The sequence below is a fragment of the Dermacentor albipictus genome, chromosome 6 (assembly GCF_038994185.2).
Source record: "Dermacentor albipictus isolate Rhodes 1998 colony chromosome 6, USDA_Dalb.pri_finalv2, whole genome shotgun sequence".
Classification (NCBI taxonomy): domain Eukaryota; kingdom Metazoa; phylum Arthropoda; class Arachnida; order Ixodida; family Ixodidae; genus Dermacentor; species Dermacentor albipictus.
This window is the reverse complement of record NC_091826.1, coordinates 33,981,530-34,002,720: the sequence shown is the minus strand read 5'-3', so window position 1 is coordinate 34,002,720 and position 21,191 is coordinate 33,981,530. Positions and strand designations below refer to the sequence as shown.

Genomic DNA, 21,191 nt, shown 5'->3' with positions numbered 1-21,191 from the left:
CCAGAGATTGAAATACAAATGCATTTCCGGGAACTCCAATACAAACACTCCTGCTCGGAGTTCTACACAGACGCATCGAAGTCACGCGAGGGGGTGTCCTATGCAGCCGTCGGCCCATCCTTTTCGGAATCCGGTGTACTGCATCCGGAAGCAAGCATCTTAACGGCTGAGGCCTACGCACTATTGTCGGCTGTAAAGCATATAAGGAGAACAAAACTCAAAAAATCTGTTATATATACGGATTCCCTAAGCGCTGTGAAGGCTTTGATGTCATTTTGTAAGCACAAAAATCCAGTAATCAATGAACTATATTCCGTCCTATGTAAATCATATATCTGTAACCAGCATGTCATCATATGCTGGGTGCCGGGTCATAGGGGCATCGAAGGTAACGTTCTGGCGGACCAGATGGCCACATCAATTGCATCGTATTCTGCTCATCCTACTGCTCCAGTCCCTGTCACAGACCTGAGGCCCTTCTTGCGCAGGAAACTGCGAAACTACTGGCAACGATTGTGGGACAGGGAAACAAACAATGAGCTGCACGTAATAAAGCCACAATTAGGGTTCTGGCCTTCTGCAATAAAATCACGGCGGGCAGATGTCCTATTCTGTCGTCTTAGAATAGGACACACATTTGGCACCCATAACTTCTTACTCACCGGAAATGACCCTCCTACATGTGGCAGATGCGGGGAGAGGCTGACCGTGCTTCACGTTCTCCTGGAGTATCGGAAAGCCGAATCTGAGAGAAGGAGACATTTTTCCTTAGCATACCGTCAACACATTCCTCTTCATCCTGTAATGTTTCTCGGTCCAGAACCGCTTTTTAATACAAACACTGTCCTAGGTTTCCTCAGAGATGTTGTCCTACACGTTATTAGTCCCACACATTCGTAGCGCTTCCTCTCTTGAGAGGATGCCGCTGTGAAAGTCATACTTTATAGCACATGCCTCCAGGCCCTTGTGTTTCAAGGGCTCTGGCGAGGCAGTAGTGCTCCAGGTAATTTTACCATCTCACAGATCTTTCATAATGCATCATTCCCTCACGATGGACTTTATTTCTCATAGAACATGTCATTGTCATCGACATAATCTTATAACACATAGATTTTACGCACTCTAGAGCGACTATTTTTAAGGCCCCTTTACAGCCACCTCACACCAAGATCATTGAACTCATAACTACATTGCGAATTCATCAACACTGGCTTGGCGCTCTTTGGCCATACCTGGCCCTTGCGCCAATAAAAACTAAACATTCATTCATTCATTGTCATGGCGCTCTTTGGCCAAACCTGGCCCTTGCGCCATAAAACACTACACATCATCATCATCACGATCACGTCGCCGACGTCGATCAAGAACCTCCAAAGCCTCTGCAGAACGCCAGCCGCGTACATTACCACCCGCTCTTCCGCCCCGGCCAAACGCAGTCAGCTCAAAGGACACAGGTGCATCGAACAACACGGCTGCTGACGCTTGGCCTGCACTCCCGCGGCTACATGCCCCTATTGAGCGAAATCAGAGCTCCACAGCAAGTGATACCTCATCTGTTCCTGATAAATTGTCAGACCAGGATCAACAAGTTGTTGTCATGATAAGCTCTCTGATGAGTGCTATTCGTGTTCTTCTGGACAAGCTACAGACACCAACAGCTCGAAGTGCGTTGCAAGTGCTGGATGCCATCAATCCGGTTCTTGAGAGCCTTCAGAAGTCCAGTGCTTGAGGGCTTCTACAGCAGAACCATGGCTCATCGACAACAACAGCGATCGTTCCGGGATGACGTCAGAAGTGCCTCCATATTCCAATGGAATGCGAGAGGCCTGAGGTCACGTATTTCGGAGTTGCGGCAGTTCGTGTTTGACAACCACTTTCCTATACTGGTTATCTGCGAACCGAACTTATCAGCCTCCATAAGACTATCAGGATATGAACCTTTTGTTTCAACCACGTGTGTCCGTAGTTTTAAGGTTTTGGTTTACATCCGCAAAGACCTTACGTATTTTTCCCAACCCGTAGCGCCACACGACGGTAACCAATACGTCTGTATTACTTTGAAAAAGAAGAGGCTGTCTTTTACTCTTATTGGCGTCTACCTATCCCCAACCAGTCAGTTTAATAGCAAAAGACTAGAAGATATTATGACTGCTACTCCCGGTCCTTGGATAATGACAGGGGATTTCAACGCTCACCACCATATATGGGGAAGCTCCAGCATAAACTCGAGGGGGAGGTCACTAATATCATTTGCATCAGGCCACAACCTATGTCTTCTAAACGATGGAAGCCCGACATTTCTGCGAGGAACAACGTACAGCAGCTGCCTTGACTTGACTTTTGTGTCACGTTGCCTGACTTCGAGCGTGCAGTGGTTCACCGATATTAAACCCATGGAAGTGATCACATTCCGACCTATGTGAGAATCGATGGACTAAACGCCGCATTACCGGTTATATCTCGCCAAATCGACTGGTCAGTCTTTCAGGCTCGTGTAGAAGACACATGCAAGAAACGTATCGCACGCAAATTAGAAGAAATAATTGCTGACGCAATGCAAGACTGCACGCGTTGCTTCACACATTCATCAAAGCGTACAGAGAATGACATTGAGTTGGAAAGGCTTCGTGCACTGCGTCGCAGAGCTGAAAGGCGGTACAGGTGCACGAAGTCAATTCTTGACCTCAGAGAAGCTCGGCGCATGCAAAAGAAGATAAAGCGGCGAATGGATAAGCTAGCGGATCAAAGATGGAAATGCTTTTGCGAGTCACTGGACCCCCGCAAGCCATTATCCCGTGTGTGGCGTACCCTACGGGGCCTTAGCTCAAGCCCCCAGCAACGACGCCCTTTCAACGCCCTTGCTCTCTATGAAAACCGCCGTGAGGTAGAAATTGCGGAGGAATTTTGTGCGAAAGTCGCCGGTGGCACAGTTTCAGCCTTTGACATGACTTCAGGTGACATCCCCGGTCCACGAGATACAAGTATGGACGCTCCATTCTCTATGGAAGAGTTAGAAGCTGCTATGGCGTCCTGTAGGAGTTCATCTTCACCAGGGCCCGATGGGATAACATATAGTGCTTTGCGCCACCTAGGTCAAGAATCAAGAAGACAACTCCTCAGCCTTTATAACAGCTCATGGCGAGATGGTGTCGTCCCACAGGAATGGAAACGAAGCCGCCTGGTACCACTACTAAAAACAGGAAAGTCACCGCTCGAACTGGCATCGTATCGGCCGATAGCACTTGCCAGCTGCGTCGGGATCGAAACTCATGGAACGTATGATCCTCATGCGTCTCGAATGGTACCTTGAACACAACAAAATTTACCCTGACTCAATGGCGGGATTTCGACGAGGCCGTTCATCGATTGATAGCGTCATCGATCTGGTATCTTCTGTAGAACAAAAAAAATCTCGGAAGCGATTATCAGTCGCACTCTTTCTTGACGTGAAAGGCGCTTACGACCATTCTAGACGCACTTCTGACAGTTGAACTAGGAGGGCGAGTATATCGATGGATAAGAAACTACTTGACACAAAGGTCCTTGTTCGTGCGTACGGAAGATGGTCCGACTACCGACCACTACACATACCGAGAAGTTCCCCTAGGCGGTGTTCTCAGCCCTGTTCTTTTCAACCTCGCGCTTCTTGGGCTGGCTGAATCCCTCCCGGAAACAGTGAGTGTTTCAATATACGCCGACGACATCTGCATCTGGACATCAGCGGTCACTCGCCTGCAGGTTCGCGCAAGGCTCCAGCAAGCAGCAACACAGGCATCTGACTATCTTCAGACACAAGGCCTTACCATCTCAACAGAGAAATGTGCGCTAGTCGCTTTTACGCGAAAAGCGATGTCTGGTTATCCAGTACACATCAATGGCCAGCCTATCTGCTACAAGAAAAATCATCGGTTTTTGGGTGTCATTGTTGACCGGGACCTCTCTTGGAGCCCTCAGGTTGCCCACTTGAAGAAGAGGCTCACATCTATTGTTCAAATCTTCAAGTTCATCGCCGGCAAAACATGGGGATCGTCAATAGGCTCCATGCTACAATTATATCGAGCACTTTTTATCGTATTTCTACGCTATAGTTCTCCCGTACTTGCTAAAACATGCACGTCAAATCTTCGAGAACTTCAGAGCGTGCAAGCACAGGCACTACGTGTTTGCCTAGGCCTTCCGCGGAGCGCCTCAACAGCAGGAACCATTATAATGGCTCAAGACCATCCGATCACGACTTACATCAGCACCGACTCACTTAGGGCCCATGTTCGTCATATTTCACGGATTCAATCAAGCTTTCTTGCCTGTCTGCCAGAACGACGACCACAGGCATCCTTCTCCAACGAGGTCAGCAAGTATCGTGCCTCCCTACCATCGGGGTTCGCACTATCAGCACGTTCAACCTCAGCTTTGTGGTGTTTAAAACAACCTCAAGTGCGTCTTACGGTTCCAGGAATAAGAAAGAAGACCGACCTGCCTACCATGGCCTTGAAGCAAGCAGCTCTGGATTGTTTGCACACTTTCTACTTTGACCGAGTCCACATATATACGGATGGCTCTTCCACCCAGACCAGCTCCACCGGGGCAGTGGTTATACCATCACGATCACTAAGCATCCGGTACAAGATTTCTCACTTGACAACATCGACCGGTTCGGAGCTTGTTGCCCTCCGAGGTGCCGTTGATTATATTAACAACCAACCGGCTAATCGGTGGGCAATATTCTGTGATTCAAAGGCGGCCTTACAATGTCTTCTGTCATCTCTTCGTCGCGGGTCCTGTGAACAACTCGTATCGGAGATACGAGAAATTCACCATCACATGATTGCGAAAGGGCACGACGTCGTGTTTCAGTGGCTGCCTGGCCATTGCGGTATCTCCGGCAGCGACATCGCTGACGACGCTGCTAAGAAAGCACACGAAGGAGCAACCCTTGTTTCTATACCTTTATCGCGTACTGACGCAGCCCAACACTTAGGCAAGCTAGCGCACCGTATGACATTAGAGAAGTGGCACACACCTGATTTCAGTGAACATCGATTGCATTCCCTCGATCCATCTATGCAACTGCGGCTGTTACCAGGGCTTCCGCGTAATGAGGAAACAATGCTGTGCCGCTTACGCTTGGGCGTCGCATTCACGAATGCATATACGTTTTTGATTGGAATGGCTGACAGCGCCGAGTGCAATGCCTGCGGTGTCGAAGAAACTATAGACCATCTACTGTGCTACTGCCCATCATTTGAAAATGAAAGACAAGATCTCTGCACAGCTCTCAACCAGTTAGATAGCAAACCATTCACCTTGAACAAGATCTTGGGACCATGGCCTCGCATATCGCAGCTACATAAGGCTACAAAAGCGCTGCTGCGATATTTGAAAGATACTGGATTGAGTCGGCGTCTGTAATCCGGACTGAGTGACTGAACGATATCCCCGGTGGACTTTCTCTTCTTTCTTTAATCTTTCCGTCCCCGTTTTCCCTTTCCCCAGTGTAGGGTGGCCAACCGGGCTCAGTCCTGGTTAAACTCCCTACCTTTCATTTATCATTTGCTCTCTCTCTCTCTCTCTACATAATAACCCATAACACTTCTTTGCCCCATGATTTACGAATTTTCGAGAATTTTCACTCAATCTAACGTGTTAATAGTGTAGATAATATTCTAACGCACTTGGTAAAATTAATCCTTCCCTACTACGTGCAGTAAAGTTCATGTAGGGTTCATAGGTAATGAATGGAGAGCATACCTGCGTTTGCATGTACATGAATCGGCGAATTAGATTTGGAATTGACAGCAAGATCAAATCTAGTGCTTCTCATGTAAAGGCAGAACGCCTTTCTTATATATAGGTTGCTCGCAAATAAAAATAAGTAAATTATTTTATAAGTAAAAATAAATAAGTCATTTCAGAGATAAAAATAAATAAATGAATGAAAAGAACACAATCGTTCTGCTTTGAGGGAACGAAGTTTTGAAGAATGCCAAGTCAGAGTTAAGGCTACTATCCGACAGTTTGGTTATGTTTTGATGAGAAAGAAAAATTAATAATAGACACTTAAAAGTAATGATTTGGCTCTTACACCATTTAGGTTTCCTCCGATAACATTAGTGTTGCGGTTGTTTTGCTGCGTTATTTCAGGAATCTGATATAAAAAGGAATATTTTTACAGAGAGATTCGCCCCTCGTCAAACTATATATCCAGCAGTTTCGCAAGGAATAAATTTATTGCGTAGGGATAGAGTTTTGTTGGTATGATCATTAGTCTTTGGAAGTACGTGACACAAATCATACCGAGGATAAGAAAAAGCGTTCCATAAGAAGGGAGGGCAGGGAAGCTATCTGAAGTATCTCCTACTTTGATATCGTATCTGCTGAAGCAGCGGCAGACGCCTCACAGCAAACATCGACCTGCGAGAGGCTTAATGCTTGCGATATACATACGGGATGTTTAATTGTATCGTTAACATAATCTTTACAAATTACCTATGATAGGTTGCACAATTCCACTGTTTGAGTTAGTATCAGAGGCAGACATTATTTGCACAAGAAATCAAGCTAATTCTACGCATAATTCATAATTTTGATTTCTTTACCTTTAAGACTACTTCCTTTACACCACAAATTCCTATTTACGAAGTGTAGCCGGTGAATTGTACGGACATATTCACTAGGAACGAATTGTAAGTATAACATCAGTTTTTAGATTCGTGTTCCGGAAGTTTGCAACAACCTGCGATGGTGCTGCAGCAACATTCTAGCCTCAATGCGTATAAGGCATTTTTTTGTTGTGTGTGTGTGATGTTTGTTCAAATTCTGGCGTTTTACGAACCGTAACCACGATGTGATGAGGCAACCGTAGTAGGGGACTGCGGATTTATTTTGGCCACCGGGGGTTTTTTTGAACGTGCACATAAGCGTGTACGGTACACGGGTGTTCTCGCATTTCTCCCCCATCAAAATGCGGCCCCTGCGATCGGGATTGGTGTGTCGTTGAAAAAAAAAAGAAAAAAGGAAGCGGAACAACAGCGCATTTTCACCGCAACTTTGACTGCGCTTGTGTCCAACCTGGTGCCACACTCGAAATTTCATCAGAAGCGGACGAGCCTTGTGAAATCGCTGGCTTCAGTGCGTGCATTGCAGTATATCTGCTCAAGTAATTAGTTGAATACTGATTCAATTCAAGTATGTTCCATACATGTCCGAGTACTTCATAGCAATAAGTAGATTTTTGCCGACCTCCGCAGGCGAATAAAAAAAAGTATTTCTGTCAACATTGAAATAAAACACGCAGTAATATAATGCCATATTCTTCCTCTACGGCATTGCCTTCTGGGGGTGCTGGAAATACGAGCACACGGGCCTCGAATCTTTGTTTAAAGAGGAAAAGAACTGCGGCTTCAGACGGGACGCAAGACGAAATAGTGGACACCCGCCGTGGTTGCTCAGTGGCTATGGTGTGCGGCTGCTGAGCACGAGGTCGCGGGATCGAATCCCGGCCATGGCGGCCGCATTTCGATGGAGGCGAAATGCGAAAACACCCGTGTACTTAGATTTAGGCGCACGTTAAAGAATCCTAAGCAGTCGAAATTTCTGGAGTCCACTACGGCGTGCCTCAGAATCAGAAAGTTCTTTTGGCACATAAAACCCCATTTTTTTTTTAAGGAAGCAGTGGACGTGACAGGCGGTGTCCGGATTACGTGGAACACGCCACCCAAATTTCAAAGCACTGAAGCAGCGTGGTGACGCAATCATTCGTGTGTCCTGTTCCTCACTTTTAATTTCTGAAGGGTCGGGGGTTCCATCCCCGAGGGTCACCGGTGGGCGCGATTGGCTGTTGCTAGGCAGTGTGACGCATCAGAAGCTGATCACAAGGACGCAACCATTCGAGTACGGCGGAATGGAAAGGCGATGCACAGCAAACCGAGATTCAAGCGATTGCGGCAAACCTTAACGATGATAAGTGGCCCATATGGACTTTGGACAAATGGACGAATGGACTCTTACACTCGGAGCGTTGAACAGAACCGGTCGCTTTTTAAAAATACATTTAATGAATTGCTACAAAAACACATACCCCTGCGAGTTGTCCGGTATAACAATCGAGCAGCGTGGTTTAATGCATCCCTAAAACGTATCTTGAACAGGACGAAGCGGCTCTTTCGTCAAACTAAGAAAGCGGAACACAAGTGATAGCTGGCGTGTGTATCAGCAGGTTGCTTCACTGTTTAAAAACGCAGTCAAAGAAGCTAAACGGGTTTTCTTTTTCAATACACTTCCATCTCTGCTAACTGGAAATACTAAAAAAATTCGGAAAACTGTCAAGGGTTCCCAATGTAACACAATATCGTTAACTGAGTTAGATGGTGGTGTTGTTCCGCAAGAAGAATGTTCTTGTGGACTCAATGAAGTGTTTTCGAAATCATTTTTGCATAACCCGTTGCCCTGTGCTTCTGTACCTGAAGTTGCTAAGATCAATTTTCCTCAGATGGAGCCCTTGTTAATTGATTACGACGGTGTTGTGAACTAGATTCGTAAGTTACAGATTTCGTCATCGTCAGGAATAGACGATATTAGTTCTAAGTTTTTGAAAAATACCGAAGTGTACTCATCCATAATTTTGTGCAACATCTTTTCGCAATCTATTCTGTCGTGCTGATTACCAAAGGATTTTAAAGTCGCTTAGGTGGTTCCATTATTTAAGTTTGGCGACGTGAATTACCCTTTAAATTACACGCCGATTTCTCTAACCAGTGTGCCATGCAAAATTCTACAGCATATAATATACTCTAATCTCGTCAACGTCCTAGAAACAAATTCATTTTGTTCATCTCGTCAGCATGGGTTCCGCAAATTGCTTTCCTGTGATACTCAACTTATTTCATTTAAACATGAAATCGGTGCCGCGTTGGATAATGGATTTCACATTGACACCATCTTCATAGACTTTTCTAGAGCATTTGATCTCGTCTCTCTCCAATTACTTTGTCTAAAATTAGATAAACTCAACATTCACCGTAATATTATCTCGCGGATTGAACACTTCTTATCCAATAGAGCACAATTTGTCTCAGCTGAGCATTTTGACCCTTCGATTTGCCCTGTCAGTTCCGGGATGCCGCAAGGTTCTGTTCTCGGACCCTTGCTTTTTCTCGTTTATATTAATGATTTGCCTAACTGTGTAGCGTCCTTCATGAAGTTGTTTGCAGACGATTGTGTCATATACCGAGAAATATCATAAAATTCTGACACTGTAAAAGTAAAATCTGCTCTAAACAAGCTAACTAACTCGTGCGACACTTGGGAAATGGGACTAAACAGCCAAAAGTGGAAGCTAATGAGAATTTCCCGCTATACTGCTTCGTGTATCCTATCCAAATATCACTTGAAGAATTCTGTACTCGAAGAAGTCAGTTGCTATAAATACTTAAGCGTCCACATAAGGTCTAATTTTTCCTGGCAAACACATATAAAGCACATCACTAACAATGCTAACCGTACGCTTGGTTAACTCCGTAGCAATTTCTCTATGCCACTCGCTAACTTAAAGCTACTTATACAAAACACTAATACGTCCTAAGCTTGAATATGCCTCTTCTGTATGGGAGCCTGGTTTGGATTACTTAACAAATGCAATAGAGTCTATACAACATCGTAGCCCACGTTTCATTCTTACTAACTATTCTCGGACATCAAGCGTAACATCTATGAAGGCTACGTTAAACCTCCCTCTCCTCTCATCCCGTAGGAAGTTAGCACGCTTATCACTGCAGCACAAATTTATTATTACAATCCGGAATTAAAAAGTGAACCTTTGTCCGAACCTGCATACATATGATCTCGTACTGAGCATCGCCATAAATTGAGCGTTTCACACTGTCGCACGAGCCTATTTTTTTTATTCATTTATTCCTAAATATATCAATGAATGGTATGATCTGCCGGCCTCAATTGCTAACATAACCAATACATATGGTTTTAGAACTACTATTGAAGAATACTTTTGTTAATCCGCACTTTCAATTTTTTAAAATATTATTATACCCTGCACATGCTATGTATTTTGATCCACTCCCTTCTTTAACGCCTTCGGGCATTGAATTAAGGTACAATAAATAAATAAATAAATAAATAAATAAATAAATAAATAAATAAATAATCGCGATGCGACGCATAAACATTGGACGTGTATTTGGGACAAGGGACAACGCGGTACTACAGCGTAGTATCAAACACGAATATCGCATTGAAATCAATCGCTTTAACAGCCGCAGGGCAATAATCGAGAGGAAAGTATCGGGGTGAACGCCGTAAGGTTAGAAACCACTCGAGGAACACAACGTTTCGCAACAAAAACTGTATTAGCACAAGAATCAAAGGGAACGAACGGCGAGTACTGTCAGAAAAGAATAGGTTGACAGTTACTAGGGATAGCAAATTTCCAAAAAGCAGATGTCGCAGAGCTTACTTTATTTACTAGAATGGAGATCGAAAATTCGCTAAGCTCCTGTGACACATCTTGTGATGTGGCGAGGAGGATTCTCCGGTGCAGTGCACATTCTGCGATGACGAAGGTTAGGGTGCTCCTGTGATCCCACCGTACTTATCTGTATCGTCGAGTATGATAAGGAGCTCTATCTTTCCGTCTCGGACATAGCTGTTATCCTTCAGCGAGGCAATGTCTGCAGCAAATTTGAGGTGGAAGTGTGGCAATGAGGGGTCATCGCGGTTGCAGCAACAACGCTCGGCAGCGGGAGTCAACCGAGCTCTATGGAATGGATACACCGCGTCCACTCTCCAGAAAGGCGGCCAACACTTGGAGTCCACCCGCGTCCCGTTAAACTGGAGCTGCAGAACGAGGTAAGCTGCACAATCGCCGTACTTCCAAACGGCAATGGTAAAGTACGTGTCCTCCATGTGCTGCACCCTAATCTCGGCAAACTGTTTTATGCCTCCCTGCCACTGAATGATTTCCTCAATGTTTTCTAGGGTGAGCAGATATGCCACGCAGTAAATTCCTTTAAGTATCGCGGGTCGTAACAGCGCACTGTTCAAATGCCGAACGTCACCGCACTCAGTCTCACAACGGGCAATGACACGGCTGGAATCAGGCTTCGGGAAAGTTTGCCGCGAGTGTTCCAGGTGGGCTGAGTGTTCACACTTTCGACGTATCTCATCTTCTTGTTCCGAGCGCAACGACAGCGACCTCGACGTGCTGGCTTCCTCCAATGGATTTTGCTGAGACATCCGCTGCTGGGACACGGTCGAGGAAATCGTGGCGGCGATTTGAGCCATCTCGCCCTTTAAGTTGTTCTCGCATGCTCCGAGCTCGCGAGTGATCTCGGCGAACCTGGCTTCCTGGTTTCTGACTTCTTCTTTAAGCTCATTGAACTGACTCTGAATCACTGGCAGCAGCTGGTCGTGGTTCAAGCATCCCAACATCGCCTTCACGTCTTCAAGGGCAGCGTTCACGTCTGCAAGGGTCAATGCTGTATGCTCCGAGGACTCTGTGATCGCGACAGAAACACGGGCACGGCATCCGGCCGCGTAGTGCATTGCCAGGTATCTGTGCTGGACTCCCTCGCCGCATCCCGCACATTCCACGGTGTGAAATGTGCAGTCGTTCTCGTAGTGCTCCAGTATGCGGTCCATGGTGCCCGTGTACTCGCAGCCGTGAGCTTCGTTCCAGCAGTATACCTTAAGAGGAAATAAAATGAACAAACCACACATTACGATTTTTTTAACGACAAAACATTTTTACTAAAGGCCCGTTGCATCCCTGTCCCCAACTTTCAAAACGTACAGGGTCGTCCACTCTTAGGGTGAACACGGCTCACCGTGGCCACGCTCCGCGGGGTGCGATTGCGTCCGGCGAAGCGGCGCATGCGCACACGGACCTCGGGGAGGCGCTTGGCGTCGTCTGCTACAGCGCTGGAGTTCTGGCTTTGCTGCAAAGCACACTTCGTGCTTGACCTACATGTGACAGTGCCAGAGGCGGCGTCGCGGAAAAGCACACTTCACTAACTGCAGCATTTTCCAGCTGGTTCGGTCTACAGATTGTGAACAGCCTGCTTAGTCAATATACATTAGGAGAAACGACCTTCTTGCCACATAAATCATTTAGTGTGTTTTTTATAAGTGATGAGGGTAAAAATACAGTCATTTTTTCGCGATCTTTATTAGTCTGGGGCGTAGAGGCGACGCATGATAGTCGTGTCAGAGACGTCGCCCAACCTGATGCTGTTGTTAATTTGCTCATGTATTGTTCATGTATTCCTCACTTGCTCACCAATGGTCATGTATTCAGCTTCAGTGGTCACTGTTTGCCGAACTTTACGGGGAGCATCCCGTAAAATTCCTCCATCCTTCTTATAAGCCTGGACGATTCTAATCAGTTTTCAGTGGCCCTTTTGTCACCTCGGATATAACGCCTTGAGAATAGTTTTGTAGGCACAGATCTACAATGCGTCATCTTTCTTTTTTCCGGTACCCGCTACGTGACTAGTTTCCGAAAGTGCACCGGGGAGATGAAATTACCCTGCAATGTGACAGCGTTTTTTATCGCCGAAATGCCATGACAACCAGTAACCGAACAAAATGCAATTCATCATGCAAGTCGACAGAAATGCGTTTAATGGCAACACCTGTGGTGTCTTTCGATTTGAGGAGTCATCCCAGAATCTTTAACTCGTGAGCGGCCGGTCACTCAACTCAGTAGCCGTTGAATACACCGCACCATCATATTAAGCTAAGATGGGGCATACCATGACCTAAGGGAAAAAATAAGGGGGGGGGGGGGAGCTCGTCGGTAGATCGGGCTGACGCCCATGGTCAGTTCAAAAGTAGACTGGCCCGACCACAGCAATCTGGCTTGGGTTTTACAAATGGAGAGCCCGTTTGACGACCCCTGGCATGCTAACAGCAGGTGACACCGGGCCGGCCTCATGACCGCCGGTTTAATTATCGTGGCCGCGTTCGTCCAACACACGGACCGGCCACTTCCCCACGACGGCAACTGCATCGCTTGTCTGCATTTGGGTTTTACCCACTCTGCCCAACCCCCCTCCTACCCCCTGAAAAATAAAAATAAAAGGAAAGAAATCAATTCCTCCTACTCTCCAAATTTATGCGATGCCCAGCTCTATGGCGTAACGCAGAGGCAATGTGTCGCTTCGTACCGTACACCGCAGAATTAAATTATTATATGCTAGTGAGAATATGCATATGGCCTATTCCATGGAAGTACTGAAATGAAATAGAAGCGAATAACGTCTTAATTACCCGGCAAGACGTAACTTAAGCTAGAAAACAGACACGTAGATTATAGATTTTCCCCTCCAATTACGCATTCAAAACGGACAAACAGCATTCGCATGCGGCGTGCATCGACCCCAAGGAGAAAAAAACAAACAACCAAAAACACGTCGGTGGTGGTGGTGGTGAAAACTTTATTGAAAATGCCCGGCGATTTGGGTGGGGTGGGGCCATAAGCACCCCAGCCTAGGTGACGGCCTCGAGTCCTTGGACCCGGGCGGCTTCCTCGGCGTGCCGGACGGCTCACAGTTGATCGGCGAGGTCGTGGCTGAGCAGGGCCGCCTCCCAACGCGCCCCTCGGTTCGACACTGCCATTTCTATCCCGTTCGTCGGAGACTCCTGCTGCTGGCTACCGGCGCATGCCCACAGCATGTGCTGCAGCGTCGCTCTGGCTCCGCACGCTTTACAGTCGTCGGACGGATATATGTCGGGGTAGCAGAGGTGAAGGATCACCGGGTTAGGATATGTGTGTGTCTGCAATTGCCTCCAGGCAACCGCCTGTTTCTTGTTTAGGTTGGCGTGCGGTGGTGGGTATTTACATCTGTTCAATCTGTAGTGTTGCGTGATGTCTCTGAAAGTGGTCATGCGATCCCCCCACGTCCACTCCTGCATCGCTCTCGCGGTGGGCGAGACGTCGGGATTGCCGGCGGGCGCCGCGGCTCGGCATGTAAGTCCTCGAGCCGTGGCGTGGGCCGTCTCGTTTCCCGAGAGCGGAGGGTCCGTGTGGGCGGGGGTCCATACGAGGAAACGGTTGTTTTTGCGGCAAATATTGCCCTGTTGAATTTGGAGAATGTGGGCCGCTTCCCGGGAGATCCGGCCGCTAGCATAGTTGCGTATCGCTGCCTGCGAGTCGCTGATTATCACCTCGGCATCCGTGGCGGCCACCGCGAGGGCTATCGCTGCTTCCTCGGCCGCCTCCGTCTCTTCCGTGCGTATCGTCGCGCTCGCGACGCAAGTTCCGCTATGATCCGTGACTGCAACCGCGAAATGTTTTACTTCACCTAATCAATGTAATCAAATAATTGAGCGACGATTCCTCTAAATGAGAATGCGACTTCTCGCGTCAGGTAGCCGTCAAAGGACCGGTACCGCTTCGGGGATTTAGCCCAAACTGTGACAACAAAAATTAATTTTGTTTTTTATAGGATCTAGAAAGATGAAAAGGGGGAGTAAAGCCAAATCAGTTGCTTTGCCGGGAAGAGCACTTTTCTACATAGCGTAATGCGCTCCATGCCATCCTACGAGCGACAATAACGTGTCAATAAGCGAGACGCGAAGCAGCGGATATCACTTCTAAGTTGCTGTCGAAATAACTTTATTGCCCTCCTTTATGGTAAAACCCATGGCAAACATGGTGATGCGTGATCGAAAAATTGCTCTCTAACTTCCTGCGAAATTTATTGCGGGTTTCGGTCGTTTTCTTAAGTCAATTAAGCTAATTCGTTCGAGCATCAAGACATGCGCGAAACGGCGCGCTATAGGCTCATCACGTGATGACTCCAACCAATAAGAGCCCGCCTAATAGGTTGCTCGGTACGAACTGCACCAAGTGCTGTGAGAGTAAAACAAAACAGCCCCAGCCAAATAAAGAGCGCGAAAAAGCGACTGTATTTTTACCCTCGTCACTTATAAAAAAACATGCTAAGTGATTTATGTCGTGAGAAGCTCGTTTCTAGTAATGTATATTGTCACGTGGTGGTGACGTTGAATAACACAGTAGCAATACTGTGAACGACAAAACTTTTATTGGGCGAAGCTGTGCCCACAAAACAGGCTACGCTTATAGCACAACGATAGCGGCGAACACGGTCGGCGATCGTCGAAAATCTGATCAGCGGGTCAAGCGCGTCGGCTTTTATGCAACAGTCGACGAATGTTCCAGACTAATCGTTCGGACCCGCGTGCCTTCCACAAAGTTCTACACCATTCGCGTCGATAACTTTCTAAGCATCGATAACTTTCTAGAAACTTCGGATACATGCAGGCGCGTCCCGTGCTTTGCGATGACATTTGTTAGGCGGCGAAACGTGGTCGCCCGATGAAGATAAGTACACGTGTCAATATTGACTAAGCAGGCTGTTCACAAGCTGTAGACCAAACCAGCTGGAAAATGCTCCAGTCAGTGAAGTGCGCCTTCCCGCGACGCCGCCTCTGGCACTCAGTCACCTGTGGGTCCAGCGAAGCGTGCTTTGCAGCAAAGCCAGAGCTCCAGCGCTGTATGAATGGATGGATGGATGGATGGATGGATGGATGGATGTTATAAGTGTCCCCTTTGGAATGGGGTGGTGTGTTGCGACACCATGCTCTTGCTATTATACTCTCTAATGTCCTATCTAAGTTAAACAATAAAATAATAAAAAAATAGCTGTAGCAGACGACGCGAAGCGCCTCCCCGAGGTCCGTGTGCGCATGCGTCGCGCCGGACGCAATGGCGCCCCGCGGACCGCGGCCACGGTGAGCCGTGTTCACCCTAAGAGTGGAGGAGCCTGTTACATGAATTCCGGTGTGAAACAGTGTATGCGCTATGCTCAAAATCAACCGGCAGTATCTGTCGCTGTCTGAACAATAAAGATGTGCCAAACACGATTACTAGATCAAAGTGATTCACTTAATTAGGCTTTTAAATCGCTAGACAGCTACTCTCACACAACAGACAGCCTTGGTAAGTGAGAATCGAGGAGAAATACGCCCACACTTTAATTATTCTTCCTGCTGCGAACTCATCTACGCGTACACAAACATTATTGTGCAGTGGAGACGGCCATGTGCTCTTCGCTTGCTAACTTGCTCCTCAAATAAATTCGGTCACCCACTAGGGGCAAAGATAACTGTTATTCACCGTAAAATAATTTACCCTTAAAAGTGAGAAAGGGTGTAAGTGTGTCTATAACTGACACTCTTGGGGTGTTATTTATATAACGAACACTCGACGTGTTTGAGTTATAGACACATTTACACCCTTTTTTACATTTAAGCGTGTAAATTATGTTAGTGTCGGGCGGTTGCGATGGAGCGGGGGAGGGGGGGGGCTGAGATGTTGCTGTTGAGGAATAATGTCCTGAAGTGAAAAAAATTGCAGAAATGTTAGTTTTTCAGAAGCCATACCATCTCTTATAAGAATACCTAGTGAATTTATTTTGAAGTGAACCCAACTTCGTTTTATTATGTTTCAGTGCGAATTTCAAGGAAAGAAAGGATAATGTTTGAATTGAGAATTAAGTAATTAACTATCACTGTATTATCACTGAATTGCTACCGAATTATCACCAGTTTCCCTTTGAATTTAGCGCAGTAATGAAAACCCCAAAACGTCAGTGTGATTTCGCACATTTCAAAGTATTGCCTTTTTGTATTTCTTTCTTATGTGGCACACTAACAAATAAGTAAATACCGATTGCCTAACGAATATTTCACATGAACCTACAGTAAGTTTGAGTTGTTCCATTGTGTTATCGTTGATAGACGCTAAAAAGAACCATTTAGTCAGGGTGCATTAGTAAATTACTTTAGGGCTATAGTAAAACGCATTTTAAAAAAAAAATCCGCGTGTTGATGAGATTGCATAAACAGGCCTGGAGTGTGGCCTGATCCCGGTGACCAGAACCGGTAACGCACTCCCTCACCAGAGCAGGATTGGCCACCCTGGTTCAGTACTGGGCCACAACCTCCTATATGAACACAACAATCAAACACCGGCCCTCAGTCCGCAGCAGCTGCGAAGCAACTGACCACGGCGGCGGTCCGACCTGCGACGCAGCAGAGGGTGCTACGAATCCCTGGCTCTTGACAGGCCGCCATTGGAATATGAACCAGGCAACATTTAACTGCTAGAACGTTATCTCGTGAGGCGAATCTAGCAGTGATATAGGGCAGTAAATGGGATATAATAGGCCTCAGGGAAGTTAGGAGGCCAAAAGAAGCACATACAGTGCTAAAAAGCGGGCACGTCCTGTGCTACCGGGGCTTAGCGTAGAGACGAGAACTAGGAGCCGGATTCCTGAATAATAAGAATATATCTGGTAACATACAGGAATTCTATAGCATTAACGAGAGGGTGGCAGGTCTTGTTGCGAAACTTAATAAGAGGTACAAAATGAAGGTTGTACAGGTGTACGCCCCTACATCCAATCATGATGACCAGAAAGTCGAAAGCTTCTATGAAGACGTGGAATCTGCTATGGGTAAAGTCAAAACAAAATACACTATACTGATGGGCGACTTCAATGTTAAGGTAGGCAAGAAGCAGGCTGGAGACAATGCAGCGGGGGAATATTGCATAGGCTCTAGGAGTAGCAGGGGAGAGTTATTAGTAGAGTTTGCGGAACAGAATAATATGCGGATAATGAATACCTTCTTCCGCAAGCGGGATAGGCGAAAGTGGACGTGGAGAAGCCCGAATGGTGAGACTAGAAGGAAGACATACTCATACTCTGCGCTAACCCTGGCATCACACAAGATGTGGACGTGCTCAGCAAGGTGCGCTGCAGTGACCATAGGATGGTAAGAACTCGAATTAGCCAAGACCTGAGGAGGGAATCGAAGAAACTGAATTCTGGAACTTAATTCCCAGAATGCCATTCCCAGAATGCCAATAAATGATTTCCTGTTAAAAGTTAACCACACTAATTTTATGTATTTTCTTGTTGTTACAGTGTATTTACTCATTCTCGTTTTTGTACTGATTCTCAGTGTTGCTGCTATTTTGAGTTTCATTTGTGTCATCTGCCCTATTTCATGTGAATTTTTAATGTTATTGTTTACTTGGCTTCTGTATGATTTTCTTTGTCTAACCCACTCCTGTGATAGCCCCATATAGGGGCTGCAGTATGTACAAATAAATAAACCAACAAATAAATAAATAAGAAGCCGATAAATGAGTTAGGGGTAAGAGGTAAAATAGAGCAATTCCAGATCAAGCTACAGAACAGGTATTCGGCTTTAACTCAGGAAGAAGACGTTAGTGTTGAAGCAATGAACAACAATCTTGAGGGCATCATTAAGGACTCTGCAATAGAAGTCGGTAGTAACTCCGTTAGACAGGATACCAGTAAGCTATCGCAGGAGAGGAAAGATCTGATCAAAAACGTCTATGTATGAAAGCCTCTAACCCTGCTGCTAGGATAGAACTGGCAGAACTTTCGAAGGTAATCAACAAGCGTTAGACAGCTGACATAAGGAAGTATAATATGGATAGAATTGAACACGCTCTCAGGAACGGAGGAAGCCTAAAAGCACTGAAGAAGAAACTAGGAATTGGCAAGAATCAGATGTGTGCGTTAAGAGACAAAGCCGGCAGTATCATTACTAATATGGATGAGATAATTCAAGTGGCTGAGGAGTTCTATAGAGATTTATACAGTGCGAGTTGCACCCACAACGATAATGGAAGAGAGAATAGTCTAGAAGAATTCGAAATCCCACAAGTAAGGGCGGAAGAAGTAAGGAAAGCCTTGGGAGCTATGCAAAGGGCGAAGCCATCTGGAGAGGATCAGGTAACAGCAGATTTGTTGAAGGATGGTGGGCAGATTGTTCTAGAGAAACTGGCCACCCTGTATACGCAATGCCTCATGACTTCGAGCGTACCGGAATCTTGGAAAAATGCTAATATAATGCTAATCCATGAAAAAGGGGATGCCAAAGACTTAAAAAATTGTAGACCGATCAGCTTACTGTCTGTTGCCGACAAAGTATTTACTAAGTTAATTGCAAATAGAACCAGGAACACCTTAGACTTTCGTCAACCAAACGACCAGGCAGGATTCCGCAAAGGCTACTCAACAATAGACCATATTCACACTATCAACGAGGTGATAGAGAAATGTGCGGAATATAACCAACCCTTATATATAGCTTTCATTGATTACGAAATAGCGTTTGATTCTGTCGAAACCTCAGCAGTCATGGAGGCATTACGGAATCAGGGTGTAGGCGAGCCATATGTAAAAATACTGGAAGATATCTCTAGCGGCTCCACAGCCACCGTAGTCCTCCGCAAAGAAAGCAACAAAATCCCTATAAAGAAAGGCGTCAGGCAGGGAAATACGATCTCTCCAATGCTATTCACAGCGTGTTTTCAGGAGGCACTCAGAGACCTGGATTGGGAAGAATTGCGGATAAGAGTTAATGGAGAATACCTTGGTAACTTGCGATTCGCTGATGATATTGCCTTGGTTACTAACTCAGGGGACCAACTGCAATGCATGCTCACTGACCTGGAGAGGCAAAGCCGAAGGTGGGTCTAAAAATTAATCTGCAGAAAACTAAAGTAATGTTTAACAGCCTCGGAAGAGAACAGCAGTTTACGATAGGTAGTGAGGCACTGGAAGTAGTAAGGGAATACATCTACTTAGGACAGGTATTGACTGCGGATCTGGATCATAAGACTGAAATAATGAGAAGAATAAGAATGGGCTCGGGTGCGTTTGGGAGGCATTCTGAGATCATGAGCAGCAGGTTGCCATTATCCCTCAAGAGAAAAGTTTACAACATCTGTGTCTTACCAGTACTCACGTACGGGGCAGAAACCTGGAGGCTTACGAAAAGTGTTCTACTTAAATTGAGCACGACGCAACGAGCTATGGAAAGAATTATAGGTGTAACGTTAAGGGATACAAAAAGAGCATATTGGGTGGGGGAACAAACGCGGTTTAGTGATATCTTGGTTGAAATCAAGAGAAAGAAATAGGCATGGGCAGGACACGTAATGAGGAGGAAAGATAACCGATGGTTATTAAGAGTTACGGAATGGATTCCAAGAGAAGGAAAGCGTAGCAGAGGGCGGCAGAAAGTTAGGTGGGCGGATGAGATTAAGAAGTTTGCAGGGACAATATAGCCACAATTAGTACATGACCGGTGTAATTGGGGAAGTATGGGAGAGGCCTTTGGCCTGCAGTGGGCGTAACCAGACTGATGATGGTGATGATGAAAAGGGGCACTCTAATCTTAGGTGTGCAGATATGCCTTAGCGTAATTATGGCAATACTAATGCATGATTTGCCTCTCCCCCCGCCCCCATGAAAAAGTGAGAGAAATTGTTTCTTTCTTCCTCACCTTCACGGCGTTCGCTTTCCTGGCCGGGAATTCATAACCGAAGCACTCCGCTTCTTCGAATGCCTCTCGATCCAACGGACACTGGCCAACGCCCCCTTCGACACTGCCTGCGTGGCAAGATTGGCACAGAGCGTGGCCGCACGGCAACAGCACCGTCCGTTTTGGGATCATCCGGCAGAGGCTGCACACACGTGAATTCGGCACCTCGTCGAAGAGCCGCGTCGGTCGCCAGTTGACGCCGGCGACGACGTGGTCGCGAAAACGGTGCACCCGTCCTCGCCCGTGATCCGGCATGGCGTCGTCTTCAGGCACGAATCGTACGCTTACCCGAGAGCGCAAGAGCGCAGTGCTTTTTCCTCCGAGCTTATCGCTACTGAGTGCGCTCACATACGTTGGCTAGAGTAGCGTCAACGAGAGATAAAATGAGCCCTGCGCGCACTATCGCGTTGAATGGGGAACACTTATCGCACCTCTTGCCTTCGCAACGCGGCCAGGGCATCGTTATCGTCGGCGACAGCCGTTCCATAGACTCACCGCCGGTTCCGCAGCAGCGGATGCATATGCGCTGGGCTTGTTCGGTTGTCACGTACACTCGGCCACAACGTATTAGGGGTCATGCGAGCACGTGGCGAAATAGTGTCCCTGTATACGCTCCCGCAGGGAGCAGAGTAGCGCATAGGTCCGCAGTTATGTTCCATGTCTGCAGTGAAGCCATTCCTCGCGCGCGCAGGAGGCAAATGCCGCGCGGTGTTCCATTTGCTTTTTTTTTGTCTGCTGGTCGCGAGCTACATGCGGGAATCGTTCGCAAGCGCTGAGCAAGATGACGC

At 46.6% G+C, this 21,191-nt stretch overlaps 2 protein-coding genes across 2 annotated transcripts in view; both read right to left on the bottom strand.

The window, feature by feature from the left end:
* LOC139060956 (uncharacterized) overlaps window positions 1-21,191 on the bottom strand; it is a 278,066-nt gene that overhangs the window by 30,455 nt on the left and 226,420 nt on the right. The gene's annotated exons all lie outside the window — the stretch shown is intronic.
* Window positions 10,454-20,928, bottom strand: LOC139046842 (uncharacterized). Its single transcript, XM_070520754.1, has 2 exons — window positions 20,365-20,928; window positions 10,454-11,697 (listed from the first exon to the last, which is right to left on the bottom strand). The coding sequence occupies exons 1-2, from the start codon at window positions 20,656-20,658 to the stop codon at window positions 10,576-10,578; spliced, it is 1,416 nt and encodes a 471-aa protein (XP_070376855.1). The 5' UTR covers window positions 20,659-20,928; the 3' UTR covers window positions 10,454-10,575.

Coding starts and splice junctions, on each gene's coding strand:
- LOC139046842 (XM_070520754.1), bottom strand. CDS start 20,658: ATGCCGGATCACGGGCGAGGACGGGTGCACCGTTTTCGCGACCACGTC. Junction 11,698..20,364: donor GGAAAGCGAACGCCGTGAAG/GTGAGGAAGAAA, acceptor TTTCCTCTTAAG/GTATACTGCTGGAACGAAGC.